The 19,622-nt window shown below is 35.8% G+C and overlaps 2 protein-coding genes across 5 annotated transcripts in view; one reads left to right on the top strand and one right to left on the bottom strand.

Annotated features, from left to right (window-relative positions):
- LOC107039278 (sphingomyelin phosphodiesterase) overlaps positions 1-14,911 on the bottom strand; it is a 28,912-nt gene extending 14,001 nt beyond the window's left edge. For all 4 annotated transcript variants that reach the window (XR_001460952.1, XM_015258807.1, XM_015258809.1 and 1 more), the window contains exon 1: positions 14,660-14,911. The gene's annotated coding sequence lies outside the window, so the exon portion shown is untranslated. The remainder of the gene's footprint in view (positions 1-14,659) is intronic.
- Positions 14,912-16,639: 1,728 nt separating this feature from the next.
- LOC107039288 (COP9 signalosome complex subunit 6) lies at positions 16,640-19,609 on the top strand. The gene is made up of 5 exons (XM_015258835.1): positions 16,640-17,114; positions 18,458-18,741; positions 18,802-18,967; positions 19,052-19,245; positions 19,347-19,609. The coding sequence occupies exons 1-5, from the start codon at positions 16,856-16,858 to the stop codon at positions 19,497-19,499; spliced, it is 1,056 nt and encodes a 351-aa protein (XP_015114321.1). The 5' UTR covers positions 16,640-16,855; the 3' UTR covers positions 19,500-19,609.
- Positions 19,610-19,622: the final 13 nt, after the last annotated feature.

Raw genomic sequence — 19,622 nt, 5'->3', positions numbered from 1 at the left:
ATTGCAAAAATTTTCTATTTTTTGAAAATCAGAATTCCAGGGATATCTTTGTTCACATCACATATTCTCATCACATATCCTCCGCTAAGTGGAACACGTTCTATAAATACCCGCATTAAATCCAGTGAAAAAGTTTGAAAAATTACGACAGTCCTTTATTTACTGTTAATTGCAGGAACACACGAAACCTGTTTGTCCAACGTCTTATGTGTGTACTTATGTAGAAATTACGAGACCCCATAAGTCATCTCGAATCCCTCGCAGTTTCTAATTTCCGTTTTTATCAAAAGATGAAAAAAACCCAGGAGAATCTGAATAATCATCGCAGCACTAATAATCGAGGTTCAATTATCGTCATCAATCTGCCCCGACGGGGAAATTCCCATATTAATAGCCAATACAAAATCATTTATCCAGAGGAACTTCAATTGTAACTTTCTCGCAACGTGACAGGACTCTGGGGAAATAATTTTTTTCCCCTCGTTTTTGAGTGAAAGAGAATAAATTAAACCGAGAAGAAAAAACTGTAAGGAGTGACGTGATTCAGGGAACTTCCGTTAGTTGTTTTCAAAGAAAACATCATGGAAAGTTGAGCGAACCTACCACCAGTGGGTCAGCGGGTGATCTCGAATACGTTTTCACCGAAAACGTAATTTCATCTTTGATTGAGTCATTCGAACTCTTACATTTTTTATTTCGTTTTCATTTCGGTGGGGAGGGGGGGGGGATATGTGGGTCATGTGGAGTGTTAATGAGGGATTATTATGATTTTTCTGGGTCGTTTGGAGTCAGCTACTTTTGTCAGTGAAAAAACAAAAACAAGGATAAAAGTGTTGGTGTTTTTTTGCTGAAGGAAAATGGGGAAAACATATTTTTTCGAGTTCATGCAGAACAGACGTTTTCCTTTCAAATTTTACAGAAAAACAGCGAATTCGATAGAAAATTCGATCGGATTTCTATTGAAAATGTCTATTAGTTTTCGAATGGTCGATTTTGTTGAGGAATTCCGCAGATTTATTCCGCGTTTTTTCAATAGGAATCATTTTATAGAGAAATCTGTGGAATTTCATAATTATGGATAATTTTTTCTAGACTGTTAACAAATTTTGTCAGAAATTTTCGGTACACTTTTTGGAAATTTTCATCGAATTTATCGAATTTAATTTTTATCACTGGAATTTCAAGGAATTTCGTCATTAAAAATTCAGAATTTCGTGAAAAAATCAAAGAGAACTGTAAATTTCGGGTTCATTTTTCCCTGAAAATGAACAGAAAACCAGAAAATTCTGGTAAATATATTCATAATTATGGATAATTTTTTCTAGACTGTTAACAAATTTTGTCAGAAATTATCGGTACACTTTTTGGAAATTTTCATCGAATTTATCGAATTTAATTTTTATCACTGGAATTTGAAGAAATTTCGTCATTAAACATTCAGAATTTCGTGAAAAAAACAAAGAGAACTGTAAATTTCGCGTCCATTTTTCCCTGAAAATGAACAGAAAACCAGAAAATTCTGGTAAATATATTCTTGAATTTTCAGGACAGTGACACTGAATGCAATTTAGGGGGAAAAAATCATGAAATTTCAGATTTCACTGATAATTCAGTGTAATTTAAGGAATTCTCGTCTTTATGCTGCTTAAAGTTCTGGCATTTTACCGAATTTTCAGTGAAACCTGAAATTGAGACAGCTTCTACAGGAATACCTTGACAATAATTTTCCATTTTTCGCTTCCGAACGGAAGCATTGTAATCGTCTAATTTTATTATTACCTACGAAAAATAGTATATTTCGTAACGAGTGCCAAAAAACATTTTTTCACGAGTTACGAACAATATTTTTCATCACAATGTGGCGGAAATTGGATTTTTAAGCACGCGGAGCGTGCCGAAAAGTTCACTTTTCGTCACAGCGGGATGAAAAATAATATTCTGAAAATTATATATTTTATCCACGGAATTGGTCTGATTTAAAAGTTATAATATCATAAATATCCGAAGAATCTATAAAATTGTCTTATATTACATACATTTTGTATATATTTTTCCCTGGGGGATGTTGTTAATTGAAGACCTTTATCCACGTAATTTCTTAGTCAAAACTAATTACCTAAATTGCGATTAGTCGTCAACAAAACTGGGTCAAGCGATAACCATCATTACCGTTTTTTCTTCTATCTCCTTACGATTCTGTGATGCCCCCTGTAATTCTTTTCCTGACGCTTGAAAAGAGACAGAGATATGGCTAAGTTGAATAACACTGAGCGTGTTTGACCGTTATTCGACCCACCAAGCCAAACCGACCGAAGACACTTGGTACTTTTTTTTCTCGTGCTGTATGGGATCACCGACGTGGCAAAAATCGCCGATTATTTTGTTCACGCTGAATAGGTCAGGATCTATTCCCGCTCGGAAGTTGATTGAAAAGAGGAGTCATCGGACGTTCCACTTGAACAAAAAGAAATTGACCAACTGATGAGAATTCACAATCAGAACTCACAATCAGATGGATTCGACGATGCTGGGACAGACGTCAGGTGAATACTGGGCGCAGTGTTGTTGTTTTCTTGTGGACGAATTTCACAAGCATGCGTTGCAGTAAACAAAGAACATTGACATTGGTATTGAAACGACACGAGTGTAATATTGCCCCTGACTACGGTCTCGTTATCTGTCACGCGTTTGTCCCCACTTGGCTGTGGTGGCGAATTAACGTTGCGCTTATCCACTTTGAGCTGGACAATAAGTGGTTCAAAGTATATTTGGATCGGAAAATTGAAGGATAGACGTTTCTGATTTTAGTGATATGACGCGGAGAATTGTTTGAGTCATGAAACTTCCGGAGTTGTGGAGGTGAGAAGGAGAATGAGATGAAGCAAAGTCCTTTTCTCCATTACGAACTATTATTTCTTCATGGGTTAATGGAGAATTTAGGCTATCGCCTATTGACACTCATCAAAGTATTATTTTTGTAAATAGCACAGCAGATTACAGGATTATAGCCACAATGCTGTGAGAGCAATTTCAGAAGTTGATATTCAGAATAGAAATTTCGAAAACGGGCGATTCGCGAAGGGGAACTCGAACCCGTCACCTTCGGATTACGAGACAATCGCTCTAACGACTTGAGCTACAAGGAGTTACCACATTTACCATTGATTTCATCATCTTTATCAACTTTGACTGTCACCCTCAATAAGTCCACCCATACCCACTTGATTAAATTGAAGAAAAGGTGGAATTAGGTAGAACGAAGAAACATAAACCAAACTCATTCATGTAATCAATTCATACCTCTCGCAATGGAAACAAACCTCAGTGAATTGAAAGTGGGTGAAGAGGTGATGACCAATCACAACATTAACGATCCACCATAAACATCACTCCCCAATCACTCGACTCTTTCATCCTCAGAATAAAAACGCAAATCCTCAAGGAGCTAATTGAAACCAAACTTTAGAAATTCCACAAACACATTTCCATGAATACAGAAAATAGGTAAATAAATATTGAGGTGGAGGTGAAATTTGCAAAATGAGGAGACAAGGTTCTTCGTTATTCCAAGGCCCAGATGACAATCAGAGGCTGAAGAGCAGTAGAAATATTATAGTAATTCATAAATGAAAAAGCCGAACAAACGAGCGAGCAAACGTTTATCGTGAAAAATACAATCACAATGTCCACCGGGGGAGCGCCTATTATGTGACGAACGTAATAACGGTTATCATTTGAAGTGTCTGAATCCGTCATTGAGTGGCGTTCCAAGCAGCGAGTACAGGTATTGTCGCAATAATAGGAATTACTGCTTGAGAATATGTGCATTTTTTTTTATCGAGATAGGAATTTATATCACATGTTTATTACGCATATTAATCTGTCATTCGACATTATTAGAACAATTAATTGGAGTACAATTTTATGTTAATATTTTGCTGGGGCAAGATATGAAAATTTAACTTTTAATTTAATAAATTATTTTATTTTTATATAAATTACCACTGAATTCTAATAATTATACCTTACAGGTGCTCTTTATTAAAATATTCCATAATTCTAGTGGTGAAATATTCGAAGCGAAAATTTTACAAAAATATTTGAATTGTTCGGAGTTTTCATAACAAATTTTCCTCTTCATCGTGTCTAGAAAAAAAGGTCTCCGGGAAAATCATCAACTTCATTAGATTCAGAAATGTTCATCAAAAAGTAGAAAATCATAATACAGTTGAGTTGATTATTCTGGTGTTGAATATTTAGTATAATTTTGGTTGTATTTCAAATGGAAAGTGAAACGTTAAAATGAAAATGGAGAAGATAGTTAGAATTATGTTGCAGGACAATTTTAGCTTGAGGTATTGTAGTTCGAAATTAGATCGACTACAATACCTCATGCTAAATTAATTCAAACTAACAGAAAAATTGTATTTCCCACATTTTCCCGCTATACATATATCATTGAATCGTGAATTTAAAATTATTTTGATGACGAGTGATTTTGAGGGAAAATTAGTCGAATAATTAATGATAAAAAAATATCTGCAGGACGATGAGATGTTTAATGGGAGCAGTTCGAGCTGATGCTCGAATAAAAAAAGTTAGCTGCACTCTAGTGGTCTGGCTGATGCTTTTATCATGGGGTCAATATCCAAATAATTTGATAGCTCTATTAATGAAGAGGGTTTTGTTGTGAGAAGGGAGACGGTCATTGTAGATCAGACAAGATGAAAAGCTTCATAAATAAAATTGATGGACGAGTAGCGAACCAGTTCAAGACCATACCTAGGAATTTCATAATTTCATAATTTCATATTTGAAACTAATTTCGGAAAATGTGTAACTCGGCGACAGGGGGATTTGAACCCACCACTTTCGGATTACGAGAGACTTTCTAACGACTTTAGCTACCGGGAGTTACCACATTTACGTCGCACGTCGTTTTTCTTTAATCATAATTGCCTGGCTAACCGGAAAAATTACAAAAAATTTGACTTTGTCAATTGAAGTGTCTAAATAATTATAGAAGTTTTTTAGAACAACAGAGTTCCCGACATTCCTAAAGAAAACAAATGATTTCGAACAGACGAATTATTTTTTCCCATGCTAAAGGAAATTTCCCATCACGCGGCGTTGTCGGAAACTCGCTAAACGCGCCCGGGCAGTGTAGAGTGAATCCGGCAACGCTAGAGCCTAAAAACACGGCGGGGAATCCCCGCGGAGGTGACCAGAGTCGCCGCGTCGCGACTGACTTTACAAATGATTTTACCCGTTTCATGTTTGGAGTTATAAAAATTTTGTTACAGTGGCGGCTCTGGTTGCACGTTTTGTACTGACAGGTAAAAGTCATTTCAGAATTTGATCTTCAGAACACCATAAACTGAGGAAAGTTGAAGATTGGCCCCGAGTGGGTTTCAACCCATCACCTTTGGATTACGAGACACTCGGTCTAACAACTTTAGCTATCAGGAACTACCACATTTACCATTAATTTTATCGGCCCAATAGATTTTTTCATCCAGTGATTCTCAATCATCATCAAAAACAGTGGTTTCCTCTGTTCAAAACAGTCTCTACGCAAAATAAAAATTAATGATTTTACCTATTTCACGTTGGGAGTTGTAAATATTTTCAGCTGAACAAAAAAGGAAAAACCATCTTCGATGAATGAAACCATCGGAAAATTTTGACATTCAAGAAAATGATATTATCTCTGTCACATCTTGACCCAGCTCTGCGCGAAAGTTTTTCATGTCACTTCGAATTGCATAATACCCCTTCGATAGATCCAATTATCATAATCTATTCAAGCTCCGGAGCCTCATTCACAACATCCATTATCTCACACATGAATTTTTCGAAGAAAGTCAAGATGAAAAAATATATTGTTTATCTTCTCGCACCAGTGCATGTCGGTTGGACTCAGCAACTGGTCTCAGTGAAAGCGAAATTTTTCATCGTTAGTATGCACATGCCTGTATCAATAATTGATTAGTTTTCCCCTGTTCGACCCGTTGTTATCAGAAATCGCGTGTCTTTCATCGTTCCATTTTTCTCGCTCCAATACTCGGTGGTAACAGACCCCATAACAACCCGTTTTGCCCCATTAGTTTAAATGAAAAGGTCTTTGATTAATGAAATTGATTCCAAAATTGAAAAATTATTTTTTAACAATCCTTTGAAAATGAAAAAAATGCTTATTTGGTGAATATCTCTGAAACTAATTGAAACAGCGAAAAACTTTATGACACTTTTTTGTGGAGAATTGTATGGGCTACAAAAAAATTCATTAAGATAATTTCCCTATCTCCCTTAGATTCCGAGATATTCCCAGAAAACTGGTGCAGTGGAATCATTTAATTAAGAAATTCTCGAGTGGAGAAAATTTTCTTCACTGGGATTTCCCTGGACATTCCCGAGCGGCTTCCGAGAGTCAATCGTGAGACGAAATCAATCCACACGCCTGGTGACACTCACTCAATCGTAACCAACTGGTTACTCAGGTATTTATGCGGCTATTTTTTTTCATCGAGATGCCCCCAACCTTGTCAGGAGGTATAACAACCGGTGCAAGCAGCCACGATCACTGCAGCTTTCACTCAAGGGGATATCCAGCAGCGTCCACGTCTGGCGGATTTTACTGGAACGTCGCGAGAGACTGCCAGAGGTTAATTTATATCTGGGGGGTGTGCTGGGAAAATTGATTCCATTTGCGGGATTTTTTTTTGCAAATTCGGAAATATATTCGCCAGGGAGTCGGTTTAGAAAAAACCATCACAAGAGCTTTTTAATGGAGAATTTTACGGGCTACAAAAAATATTTTCTGACTTTTTTCGTTAGATCTCGTAATTTTGGAGATATTTTCGAAATAATCCACACGAAATTTTCAGATTTGCGGATGTAAAAGATGAATTACTCATGCAGTTTTTCGCAGTGATCTCGAAATTCGTGAATTTCAAGAAAGAATATGAAGACTTTCCCGTAACTGATGAAGTTTCCCCTAGAATTAAGAATAAGTTAACCAGATCAATTATTCTTGTCAATAAAAAAACGTCTGTTTTAAATTCAAGGAGACGCGATCGTTGACCCTGCCACGCGATACAGGTTTTCAAGATCTCGATCGACATCTCCACTCCACCACAAAATTCCGTAAACCCCGCGAATGAGAGGATTTTGTTCCATCTCAGTCACTGAGAAAAAATGATCCGAGGAAGTTGCAGCAGAATTTCATTTCCTCAAATAATTAATATCTCCAGACCCACCGATGCAATTGAGAAAAATCAGGTCTAAAGTGAGAGCTAAGTCTTCCCTTAAGCATAAAAAAACCTTGAAATTGATCTTGACCTTGAATATTTTTTTGAAAATTAACAAAAAAGGATTTTTTTCTGCCAAACATCCAGAGAGTGCGCCGGAATGAAAAATTTTTGTCGCAAAACTAGATTTAGTAGTTTAAAAAAAATTGCATTCTGTGTACACGTGAGAAATGTCATTTCTAGCACTAGTCCTTCGTTATTCGATACTCCCATACGTACTTCAAATAAAATACGATAAAATATTTGTTGATAAATTTTCCTCTATACGAGATATTTTCATCCTGAAAAGGCACCGTCTGGTGTGAATTATCCGCCTCTTGAGCCAAACATTTCGTTGCTGTCGAAAGCAGAACAATTATTCATGTTTGAGGCTTTCAAATTCGAACCAAACAAATTCTTTTTTGGCAATTTTCAACTAGCGATTTTATTGGCCCAAGCAAGACTTGTTTGACAACGTGTTTGTTGTTCTCTCAGTGTAGTCACTTCTATCAAACAGATCTATTGGACATTATCTATTAAAAAGAACGTGCAGTAAAGCTGAGAAAGGCCTCATCAGAATCCGTCAAAAACTGAAAGAATTTCCAATAGAAGTTCGTCGAAAATCCAACATAATTGCCTATGTTTTTCAATTAAATTATTTCGCGCGTAATCTAGTTATTCATCACACGATAATCAACGTGAACACTGACTCTAATAAATAAACAATAATCGATCGAGATTGTTTGTACTTTCACGGGACAGTTTATCTGTGTGGACCATTAACGGTTGGGGATAGGCATGCACAAGAAATAACAGTGGCTTCCTATGTGTCCTGGTCAACACGTCGACTTTCTCTTCGGCCACACGAGGAAGCCCATGGAGCCAATGGTTCCGGTATGGAGAACAAAGTCGCGCGATGCCCACCAGACATATGTCAAATGTGATCTTGATAAATGACGATGCATGTGGAGAATTAATTTTATTTTCAAAGTATTTCGTAACCATGCGGAATCTTTCAAAACGAATTTTTCCTTCCCAATTATATTTCAGACAATTCCTTCAATTAATTTTGTTGAATTTTTCGTTTAATCATCTATGAAATTAATTATTTATTATTATTATTGTTATGATTAGTGTTTAATAGTCGATAGTTCATAGATAGATAAGAACAATTAAATATTTCGACTGAGTGAATATGAATAAATGATTAATTCAGATCAGAAATATAAATTATTTATTGCAACAGTTTGACACTGACGATTTTCGATTCATTTCGAATCGAAAACATTTTGGTTTTCGAACGCTGGGAAAATATTGGTTGTTTTTATTCCGAAATTCATTATTAAGATCGAAATAGAAACAAGTAATTACAATTACTCAAGAGAATTATAATTTTTTATGAGAAGACTTTGAAATTATTAATTATAAAATTATTTCGGTGATTACTTATTTTAGGAAAAACTTGTCAGATTCGTTTTACCTCTGCCATAAATTAATAAAACTAATCGGAAGAAATTCAAAGTTGCATAAGAATCCTTTGAATTAATCAATTATTCAATTATTTCGGTAATAGATCTTTATTTTAAAGAATGCCATTTTCCAGACAGTTGCATAATTAACACTAATGAATTCCAGTATTGGAAAACTCTTTGAGAGTATTAATTGTTGGATTATTTCGGTAATGTGTGAGTTTAGAAATAATTTATCAGAGCATTTTTATAGAGAATTTCATCACCTGACAGAATACTTCCGGGCATTTTCTTCTAAAATTACTCATTACGAAGCTAATTACCGAATTATGTCCCGTGATATATATAATATACTTGATTCAAGTATATTTTACACTTGAATGGGGGATGGCTGTTTCAATTCGAGAATAATTATTTCGTGTCAGCCCCGGTTGTACCAAGGGCTCTCAAGTGTAATATAAGGGTCAGACACCAAGTGTGAGAATATAAGGGTCAAAAAGCGGAGGTTAAAAAATGAGGGTCGGAATATTAGAGTCAAAAACTGAGGGCCTGAATGTAAAGGTGAAGGAATAAGGGTCAGAATGTTAGGGTTAAAAAAAGAGGGTCAGAATATTAGGATCAAAAAATTAGGGTCAGAATATAAAAGTAAAGAAAGTGGATGTCAGGCAGTGAGGGTCATATAAGGGCTANATGACTTATATTTAGACCCTCATTGCCTGACACCCACTTTTTTTACTTTTATATTCTGACCCTAATGTTTTGACCCTAGTATTCTGCCCCTCATTTTTTAACCTCCACTTTTTGACCCTTATATTCTGACACTCAGTGCCTGACCCTTATATTACACTCAAGAGGGCTTGCTACAACCCGGCCTGATACAGAACAATCATCTTCGAATTGAAATACCCATCCCCCAATTGAGTGTAAAATATACTTGATTCAAGTATATTTTATACTCAATTCAAGTATATTTTTTTTCCGTTTCGCTACTAGCCGGGTTCGATTCCCGGCTGGGTGAAGCGGAAATTTTTTTCTCTCTAAATTCTAATTCTCTTAGAATTCTTTAATGCCTAAAGGAGGTTAGGCGGTGTTTGAGGTGAATTTGAGAGTGAATTTCTGTGGTTCCCGGTAGCTTAGTCGGTAAGAGTGCCCGGCGCGTATCTGGGAGACCCGGGTTCGATTCCCGGCTGGGTGAAGCGGAAATTTTTTCTCTCTAAATTCTAATTCTCTTAGAATACTGTAAATTGAGCACAAACTCAACCAGATTGTTCCTATTCACATCAACTATCCTTCAGAATTCATGTCAGATTTTAATTTTCAAAATTCAAGTCATGTTCACACTGAAATGGCTTCATACTTCAATGGCTTTTACTTAGCATTTTTTAAATTAAAAATATTGTGAACCTGAAAATGGTCATCAGGCGAACGGGGATGGGGAGGGGTTATAATTCCCTCGCATTTAAATTTAATTGCCGTGGATGGAAAGGCCCCGATTGAGCGGATCGCATGTCTCGTGCCCGATGGCCCGGTGTCTTCGGTTGGCCGACGCACCAGACACCTAACCTACTTAAAATCTCGTACCTCGGCTCTCTCTACCCGTGACGTCACAATTCCGTAGTTGTGATTCCCCCGTTGAGACTGATACAGATACCTAATGACACAGCTGTCCTTTATAACCGGCCTCGTTTGTCCCTTTCGATATGCCCTAGATGGATCTCTGATTTTAATCAGATGAAAAAAAATTTCTGATGGGATTTGTCATGCACTCCATTCTCCCAATGACATTTACATTCGATTCGATCGATTGACTCATTTGATGATCATTCTTCATTCAATCGGAGGTTATTCTTCATTGATTTTTACGCATTCATATATCATGAATTCTTTTATTTACTGATTTATTTCAGCGGTGATGCGGTAAAACGGTCCAAGTATACTTGGCTCTCATCCGAGTTTTTAAGAAATATCTCGGAATCTAAGGGAGATAGCGAAATTTTTGTCACCATCTTTTTCGTAGATCTTAATTTGCTCTGCAAAAAAGGTTATGACAAAAATTTTGCTATCGGCCTTAGTTTCCGAGATATTCATTCAATATTGGCCAATAATCAAAACCCAAATTGATTCATCCGTTTATTCATTCGTTTTTCGTTTTCATTATTTTTTTTTACATTTTTCTGGGACTCCAGAGTGATTATTGGGAGATTTATTACGAAAAATGGCGTGTGGAGACACTTCTCGAATCGATTGTTAATGCATTAATTAATTTTCCTCATTCATTAAAAAAAATCGTCCACTTTTCTGATTTTTTTTTCAATCACAAATTTTGATTAAAAGTGCTAAAAATAGTTGAATCTTGTCATTTTGAATCAAAAATTTGAATGATAAAAAGTGCAAATTGTTTGTCAACTCAAAAAAAGTGTAAATAATTTGATTTATTCAGATAAATCATCAACAATTAATTGTGACGATCTATCTTTAATTCCTGCATCGAATTTTGGAAATAATTCTTCTTTGATGTTCAAAAATAAATTTCACTTTCCATTTTTTCCACTTCTCTAGGACTTATGGATCAATTACAAAATTTTTTGCGTTGAAACGATTCTCGAGTGAATTCCTAATGACTTAATCCTCTGAAATCCGAAATTCCCCTTTCATTTATAAAAAAAATCCTCCATACGTCGCACTGCCGTTTTTCAATCACAAATTTTGCTTAAAAGTGGGAAAAGTCGTTGAATATTTTCACTTGAAATTAAAAACTAAAATAATAAAAGGTATAAATTATTTGTAAATTCTAGAAAAGTGTAAATAATTAAATGAACTCAATTAAAAGATCAACAATTAACTGTGACAATCGATTTTTAATTCCTGCATCAATTTTTAAAAAGAATTCTTCTTTAATCCTCAAAACTGAATTTCACTTCTTGATATCGAATTGTTTTATTATATCGCCAAAGAAATTAATTACGAATGGTGATGATCCAATTCATTATTTATCAATTCATTATTTATTTATTCATGATTTAATTCATTATTTCATTATTTATGAATTGGATCATGAGCAATCGATCGTTTTAATTTCTTGGAATACCTCGACAACTCCATAATCGAATTTATAACTTCGAAACGTACATAAACTGCATCGACTGTCGGAGATAACGATCTCCTGTCGTGCAACAAAGCGACCGTGACGCGAAAAATAGCGAAAAATAAAATAATAGACCGCGTGGACAATGACGGCTGAGTGAGTAGAGGAAAGGGATGTAAACACACGGGTAATTAGTTCTTCCTGGCGACTGCAATTGTCAGAAGAGTAAGCACCAAAATTATCCTCAAGGTTATCCGCAGAAATCCGCGAATTTAAAGATTGAGAATAATAAAACATCTCGAAATGAGCGTTTGTAACGGTTATCAAATAGCAAAATTGACGAAATTAATTGTGTCCATACTCGTAAATTTTTGGTTTTAATTTCCAGTATACTCCTTAGAAATTTTTATCAAGTAGCAGTTCTATTGGAGTTTCAAGGAGTTTCGGCATGAAAAATTCGTGATTTGATTGAAAAATCAATGAAACATGTCAATTTCAGTCAAATTATTCTACAGAAATTAATCGAAATTAGAGAAATTCAGGTGAATATATCCTTGAATATTCACGTTTTGATTGACAATTTTAGTAAGTTTAGGAATTCTAGTATTCCTGTTGTTTAAAAATATCGCATTCCAGTGAATTTTGGTTAAAATTATGAAGTTTATTATACAATATTCCCCCTCCAATGAAATTCATTGTCGCTCTCCTTAAAATTATTCCGCTGTTAAAAATCTTCAGCTGCAATTTCCGGTACATTTCACGAAAATTTTCATCAAGTGACAGCTCAATAAAAAATTGAACGAATTTCGTAATTGAAAATTGAGAATTTGATGAAAAAATGAAAAGAAACTTTGAGTTTAAGTTCAATTATTCCATAAAAAATTAGTAGAAATCAGAAAAATTCTTTTTTATTGAGTTTCCTCGCTCAAAGTCTTTATTTTCTAATTTCTCCTTCCATTCGTGTTTTTCATTTATTACTTGAGAAATGAGTTAATTTCTTACTAATTATATCTGCGTATCGCTTCACTATTGTGACCCTCATGACCCCCAGATGCTTGACCTTTTAATTGTCGAGATCCCCCCCCCCTCGCTGAATTGAATTTAATGTCGCTCTCCTGAAAATAGTAACTAAATTGTTAATGAAATTTGATCTTTTTGCTCAGAGTGTTCAGCGATATGTTCGAATGGTCCCGACCGAGTAATGCGGAGGCTTTCAATGAGAAAAAAAATGAGAACTGCATGCGTAATGAACATGGATATGTCGTTGGATACTGAACTTGTGGGGTTTCTAGTGCAATAGGAGTTTCACGCTTTAGTTGCGATCGTCATGAAGCATGAGCCTGTGAAAAGATCGACCTTGGGAGACACTGGTGCATGTGTGTGCAACGAGTGCATGGAGAATCATGAGTGGCGAGTGTAAACAATGGGTTTCAGAGGAAATTAACATCTGGGATAATCAAGTGATTATCTTCCACGGACAAAAAAACCTGAATTGAGTATAAAATATACTTGATTCAAGTAAATTTTATACTCATTTGGGGGATGGGTATTTCAATTCGAAGATGATTGTTCTGTATCAGGCCGGGTTGTAGCAAGCCCTCTTGAGTGTAATATAAGGGTCAGGCACTGAGTGTCAGAATATAAGGGTCAAAAAGTGGAGGTTAAAAAATGAGGGTCAGAATACTAGGGTCAAAACATTAGGGTCAGAATATAAAAGTAAAAAAAGTGGGTGTCAGGCAATGAGGGTCTAAATATAAGTCATATATTATGCTTGATCACCGTTTTTAGCCCTTATATGACCCTCATTGCCTGACACCCACTTTCTTTACTTTTATATTCTGACCCTAATTTTTTTATCCTAATATTCTGACCCTCTTTTTTTAACCCTAACATTCTGACCCTCATTCCTTCACCTTTACATTCAGGCCCTCAGTTTTTGACTCTAATATTCCGACCCTCATTTTTTAACCTCCGCTTTTTGACCCTTATATTCTCACACTTAGTGTCTGACCCTTATATTACACTTGAGAGCGCTTGGTACAACCCGGGCTGACACGAAATAATCATTCTCGAATTGAAACAGCCATCCCCCATTCGAGTATAAAATATACTTGTATCAAGTATATTATATATGTCACGGGACATAATTCGGTAATTGGCTTCGTAATGAGTAATTTTAGAAGAAAATGCCCGGAAGTATTTTTTCAGGTGATGAAATTCTCTATAAAAATGCTCTGATAATTTTTTTCTAAACTCACACATTACCGAAATAATCCAACAATTAATACTCTCAAAGAATTTTCCAGTACTGGAATTCATCAGTGTTAATTATGCAACTGTCTGGAAAATGAATCAATTTATGAGAAAATTTTTAGAGAAGCTTATTCAACCAATGGCATTCTTTAAAATAAAGATCTATTACCGAAATAATTGAATAATTAATCAATTCAAAGGATTTTTATGCAACTTTGAATTTCTTCCGATTAAGTATAATTATGGCAGATTATGGCAATTTATGGCAGAGGTAAAACGGATCTGATAAGTTTTTCCTAAACTAAGTCATCACCGAAATAATTTTATAATTAATAATTTCAAAGTCTTTTCATAAAAAATTATAATTCTCTTGAGTAATTGTTTATTTCAATCTTAATAATGAATTTCGAAATAAAAACAACCAATATTTTCTCAGCATTAAAAAATCCATTCGTCACGAATTTTTCACGATGAAATCGATGAAAAAAAACAATTAAATAATTTATTTCATCTTTTCCCCTGAAATGTTAATGTTTCCATTCAATCTTAGATTGTGTACTTACAAACAGTTCAATTCCTTCGTAATCACCTGCATAGAAAATATATTTCTCCGGCTGATGTGTGCTCAGCATGAACTTGAACTCTCGCACGTTAATTTACTCGTCAATTAAAATGGGATTGAAACACTTTGAGATTTGATTAGCAATTAGACTTAGCTCTGAACACAGATTGTGAATATTTGATTTTTATTAATGCTATTCATTAATGTTTACTTGGAGGAGTGAGTACACCACCGGCCGGGCGAGCTGAGCGCATTGAAGGCTCGGAGCGAACTGAATAAAACGAAACGCGCGCGAGAGTTGTCGCGATGAGTTTTGAGAGATACGAAAGAGCATTGGTCGTTACACCGTGCCACTCACCCGCGGCATCCAAATCACCGCTTCGATCGTTCATTGATTGATGATTGTGGAATGTCGGAATCGTCGGAGATGAATTTTATGCTCTATTAAAAAATGAGTGAAACATTTCCGGTCAGCAATCTATTTCACCAAGCTTATGCTAGACTTGAGAATATTTCAAGTTTATCTTAGCTTGAAAAATGTATTTCTCAAGATATTTTTTTAACTTAATTCTTGAAAAATATCCCTATGTATTATAAAAATTCAAAACGACTTCTGGTGATGAAAATTTGGTAGTCGAAATTAAGACTCCAAAATTAAGGGTCACAAGGGCCAGAATAAGGGCCGTGAGGTTTAGAATAAGGGTCGCCAAGGTCAAAATAAGGGTAATGAGGGTAAGAATAAGGGTCATGAGTTGGAATAAGGGTCACGTGAGTCAGATTCCGGGTCACAAGGGTTAGATTAAGGTTTATGAGGGTCAGAATAAGGATCGCGAGGGTCAAATTAAGGGTCGCAAAGGTTAGATTAAGGGTCAAAAGAAACAATAAGAATTTATTATTAAGGGTCATATTTATTCATTAAGGGTCACAAGATTAAATGTCACAAATGTTATATTAAGGGTCTACATAAGGGTAACAAGGGTCAAATTAAGGGTCATCTGGGTGAGATTGAAGGTCACAAGGTTCACCAGATTGAGGGTCACAAATAAGGGTAACACGGTTCAAATTAAGGGTCAGAAGATTGAATGTCACAAACGTTAGATTAAGGGCCTTCGCTAGGGTAACAAGGGCTAAATTAAGGGTCATGTGGGTGAGATTGAAGATTACAAGGGTCACAAATAAGGGTAACAAGGGTCAGAGTAAGGGTCACAAGATTAAACGTCACAAATGTTAGATTAAGGGCCCTCGTAAGGGTAACAAGGGTCAAATCAAGGGTCATGTGGGTGAGATTGAAGGTCAGAAGTGTCACAAATAAGGTTAACAAGGGTCAGATTAATGGTCATATGGGTCAGATTAAGGTTCACAAGATTAAATCTCACAAGGGTTAGATTAAAGGTCCAAATGAGGGTAACAAGGGTCATATTAAGGGTCATATGGGTGAGACTGAAGGTCACAAGGGTCACAAATAATGCTAACAAGGGTCAGATTAAGGGTCTAACTAAGTGTCACAAAGGTCAGAGGAAGGGTCCAAATAAGGGTCACTAGGGTGTGAGTAAGGGTCATGAGGGCTATAATGAGGCTCAAATTAAGAAACCAAATAAGAGTCATAAGCATCAGATTAACGATAAAAAAGGTCAGATTAAGGGACCATCGTCCATCATTTCCAATCAAAATTAGAGAATGTGGAAATTGAGGGATTGCAATGCTTCCATTCGGAATAAAAAAATTACGGTTTCGAATGTAATCGAGTTTTTTAAAATTTTTTGGAGTTTTCAATAATCTTTGAATTTACCGTAAGGGCTACTTCAGACCTTTGAAATCTTGAAAAAATGCGTAATTTTTTTCGGGAGGAATGCGACCCTCGTGACCCTCAGACGCTTTACCCCATCACACAAATCACTTCCTATCTTACCAACCCTCCAAAAAAACTCGACACCCAGCGTGATTATTCTCCTCACAGATGTCGCTGTTCTCCCACAAAGAAAAAAAAACGAAAAACTGTCCATAACTGCCACACTCCAGAGTTCCTGGAACCAGACCCGGTATTTTCTCATCGAAAAGCAATGAACCACTGAATATACCCACAATTACGATTACCACGCTCTCTCAGATGTCAACGACACTCGCACAAGTTGAGGACCAACACTAGTGCACCTGTGCATCAACAAATTAACCTAAAAGTGGACAGAGTGGAGTGGAGATGAGTGGGGGACAGCCGAGTGTTAATGAGATGGAGGTGGACGATAACAATGCTGGTGTTGTTGATGCCCCCATGGAGGTAGCCGCCTCCGTGGAGAAGCCCTCGACGTCGGCTGGCTCCGGGAGCCAGAACACGTGCAGAGTCATGGCATCCTCGGGGACTGTGGGCTCAGTCTCCATCAGTCTTCATCCCCTTGTTATTATGAATGTCAGTGAACACTGGACGAGACTGAGGGCTCAGGAGGGCAGTGAACAATTGGGTAATTTAATTTTTTCATTCGTTCGGTGGAATTTGATTTAGTCGATTGACTTTTTTCCGTTGACAAAATTTCATCGAGAGATTTTTTTCATCTCATATCACTGAGATTCATTGGATGTTAATGGTAATGTTGAATGAATTTTACAGGTAAAAATTGGGAAATTTGTTTTGTAGGGGAGGGCGGGGTAAAATGGACACTTTTTACTTTTTTTCAAGTATTCATAAGTCAGAAGGAGATTTATCAATTGAGCTCAGTCAAAGCTCATCAAAGGGGAAGAATGAACAATTCAGCACGTCATGAACATTAAAAAAAAATCAAAACTGACCATTTTACCCCACCTTCCCCTATCAATGCAGTTATTTGCTGATAAATTAGCAATTTGCTTCTGAATGGTCATTTTGCACATCATCTGCTTCTATAATATATAATTCATCGTTATATACCATTTTATTAAATTCGATGAAATTTCTTCTTAATCAGTTGTGTTATATTTTTAATTTAGTTTAATATTTGATGAAATTTCAAATATGAATTAATATATATCTGTACCATCCAGTTATTCGATGAAAGTGAAGTGGAAGTAGGTCGTTTTAATGATAATTGAATCAATTTTGATCTTTCTTTTTTTTATTCAAATAATCAGTGGAAGTAAATTTTCCAAAAGATGGAAAATCAACAAACTTTTGAATACTATGAGAATAATTTCCGAAATTCTTTTACAAATCGAATGGAAGAATGATGCTATCTATATTATGGAATGAATTTGAAACATATTTGAAGAAACCATCGGAAAGTTCACTTTCAGAGCAATTTACGAAAAATTCTAAATTTACAAAAATCATCATAAAAATCAAACCAACGAATATAGGTATCGTAATGCTGTTTCAACTTCGACAGAGTGGCTTTTAAACTAATATGTTCAGCTATCATTGAATGAATTTAGAGCATGATATCCAAAGATATCCTCGGAAATGTAATTTTTATAAAATCCAAAATTTTTGAAAATCATTTTAAAAATCAAAAAAACGATTACAGCTATCGCCTTCATCTTCGAACGCGCTCGAAGAGACATCCAAAGAATTTTTTAAAGCCGTCATTCAATAAATATAGAACATTTTTTTTAGTTACGATGGGGCAGCCGATTTTTTAAAAAATTCAAAAATTCAAAAACAATATAGGAATGAAATTTTAATTAATGTTGATGGATACGGCTCAACAATATTTACAGTCAATTCCATCGATTTAGTGGCTAAAAACAATCGTTACCAAGAGAATGTCAAAAATAAGATGAGAATTGAACTAACTTTGAATTTTCATAATTGATTGTCACATTCGTTCAATAGTCTATGGAGCTCTCATTGGAAAGCAAAAGGGTCGTAACATCGAGATAATGAACTCCTTCGAGCTCCTCTTCTCTGTGATTGGGGGTGACGTTATCATTGATAAGGACTACTACAATACTAAGGAGGAGCAGTTCAAGCAGGTGTTCAGTGAGATGGATTTCCTCGGGTGGTACACAACTGGTGATCAGGCTAACGAGAGGGACATCAGTGTCCATAAGCAACTGTGTGTAATCAACGAGAGTCCAGTTTTGTTGAAACTGGATCCCAGGCCCAGAAACACTGACGTAAGTCTCCCTGAAGCTGTTCAATGAGACAAATCCATTAATCTTTGAATTTTCTTGCAGCAATTGTCAGTTTCTATGTACGAGTCCGTGATTGATCTCGTCAATGGTGAAGCCACGATGCTGTTTGTCCCCTTAACCTACACACTAGCCACCGAGGAGGCTGAGAGAATTGGAGTTGATCATGTCGCCAGAATGTGCACGAATGATCAGGGAGAAAGTTCACTAGGTAATGACCCCACCAGATATTCCATCGAATCTATATTTCCCCAATGGATAACGAGATAACTGATGGATAAATTATTGTTAACAGTTGTTGAACACCTCATGGCACAGCACAGTGCTATTAAAATGCTTCATTCACGTGTCAAACTCATCCTCATGTACCTCCAGGCTGTTGAATCAGGTGAACTAACGCCTAATCATGAGATATTGAGAGCAGCTAGGTCACTGGCACATCATCTGCCTGTTTTGAACAGTGATAAATTCAAAGCTGATTTTTACAACGTAAGTTTCATATTCATGCAATTGAAAAATATTTATCTACTCGGAAGAATGTATTTCAATGCAGCAAATTAATTTAAACATTTATTTATTTATTTTCACAGCAATGCAATGACTTTGGTCTCATCACCTACCTCGGAATAATAACCAAAGGGTGCAACGATATGAATCAATTCGTCAATAAATTCAATTTCCTGTATGAGAGAGCGGGCGTTGGCCCTGTACACACGAGACGCATTCGAAACTTGTTCTTTTGATTTACAAAGTAAATATCATGTCCAAGGAAATTTATGGAAAAACAAAAAAACCTCTGTACTAACTGATAAGCTTAAGGTAATGTGAATTAAAGTAATTTAGATAAAAAGAACGAAGATGGATAG

This window comes from Diachasma alloeum, unplaced genomic scaffold, assembly GCF_001412515.2.
Source record: "Diachasma alloeum isolate Michigan unplaced genomic scaffold, Dall2.0 Dall_scaffold_00295, whole genome shotgun sequence".
Taxonomy (NCBI): domain Eukaryota; kingdom Metazoa; phylum Arthropoda; class Insecta; order Hymenoptera; family Braconidae; genus Diachasma; species Diachasma alloeum.
This window is presented reverse-complemented; position numbering and strand designations above follow the sequence as displayed.

Bases quoted from the DNA above. Each gene is read 5' to 3' on its own strand.
- LOC107039288 (XM_015258835.1), top strand. From the start codon at position 16,856: ATGAGTGGGGGACAGCCGAGTGTTAATGAGATGGAGGTGGACGATAAC. The intron at 18,742-18,801 runs GTAAGTCTCCCT...ATTTTCTTGCAG, and splicing joins CCAGGCCCAGAAACACTGAC to CAATTGTCAGTTTCTATGTA. The intron at 18,968-19,051 runs GTAATGACCCCA...TATTGTTAACAG, and splicing joins TCAGGGAGAAAGTTCACTAG to TTGTTGAACACCTCATGGCA.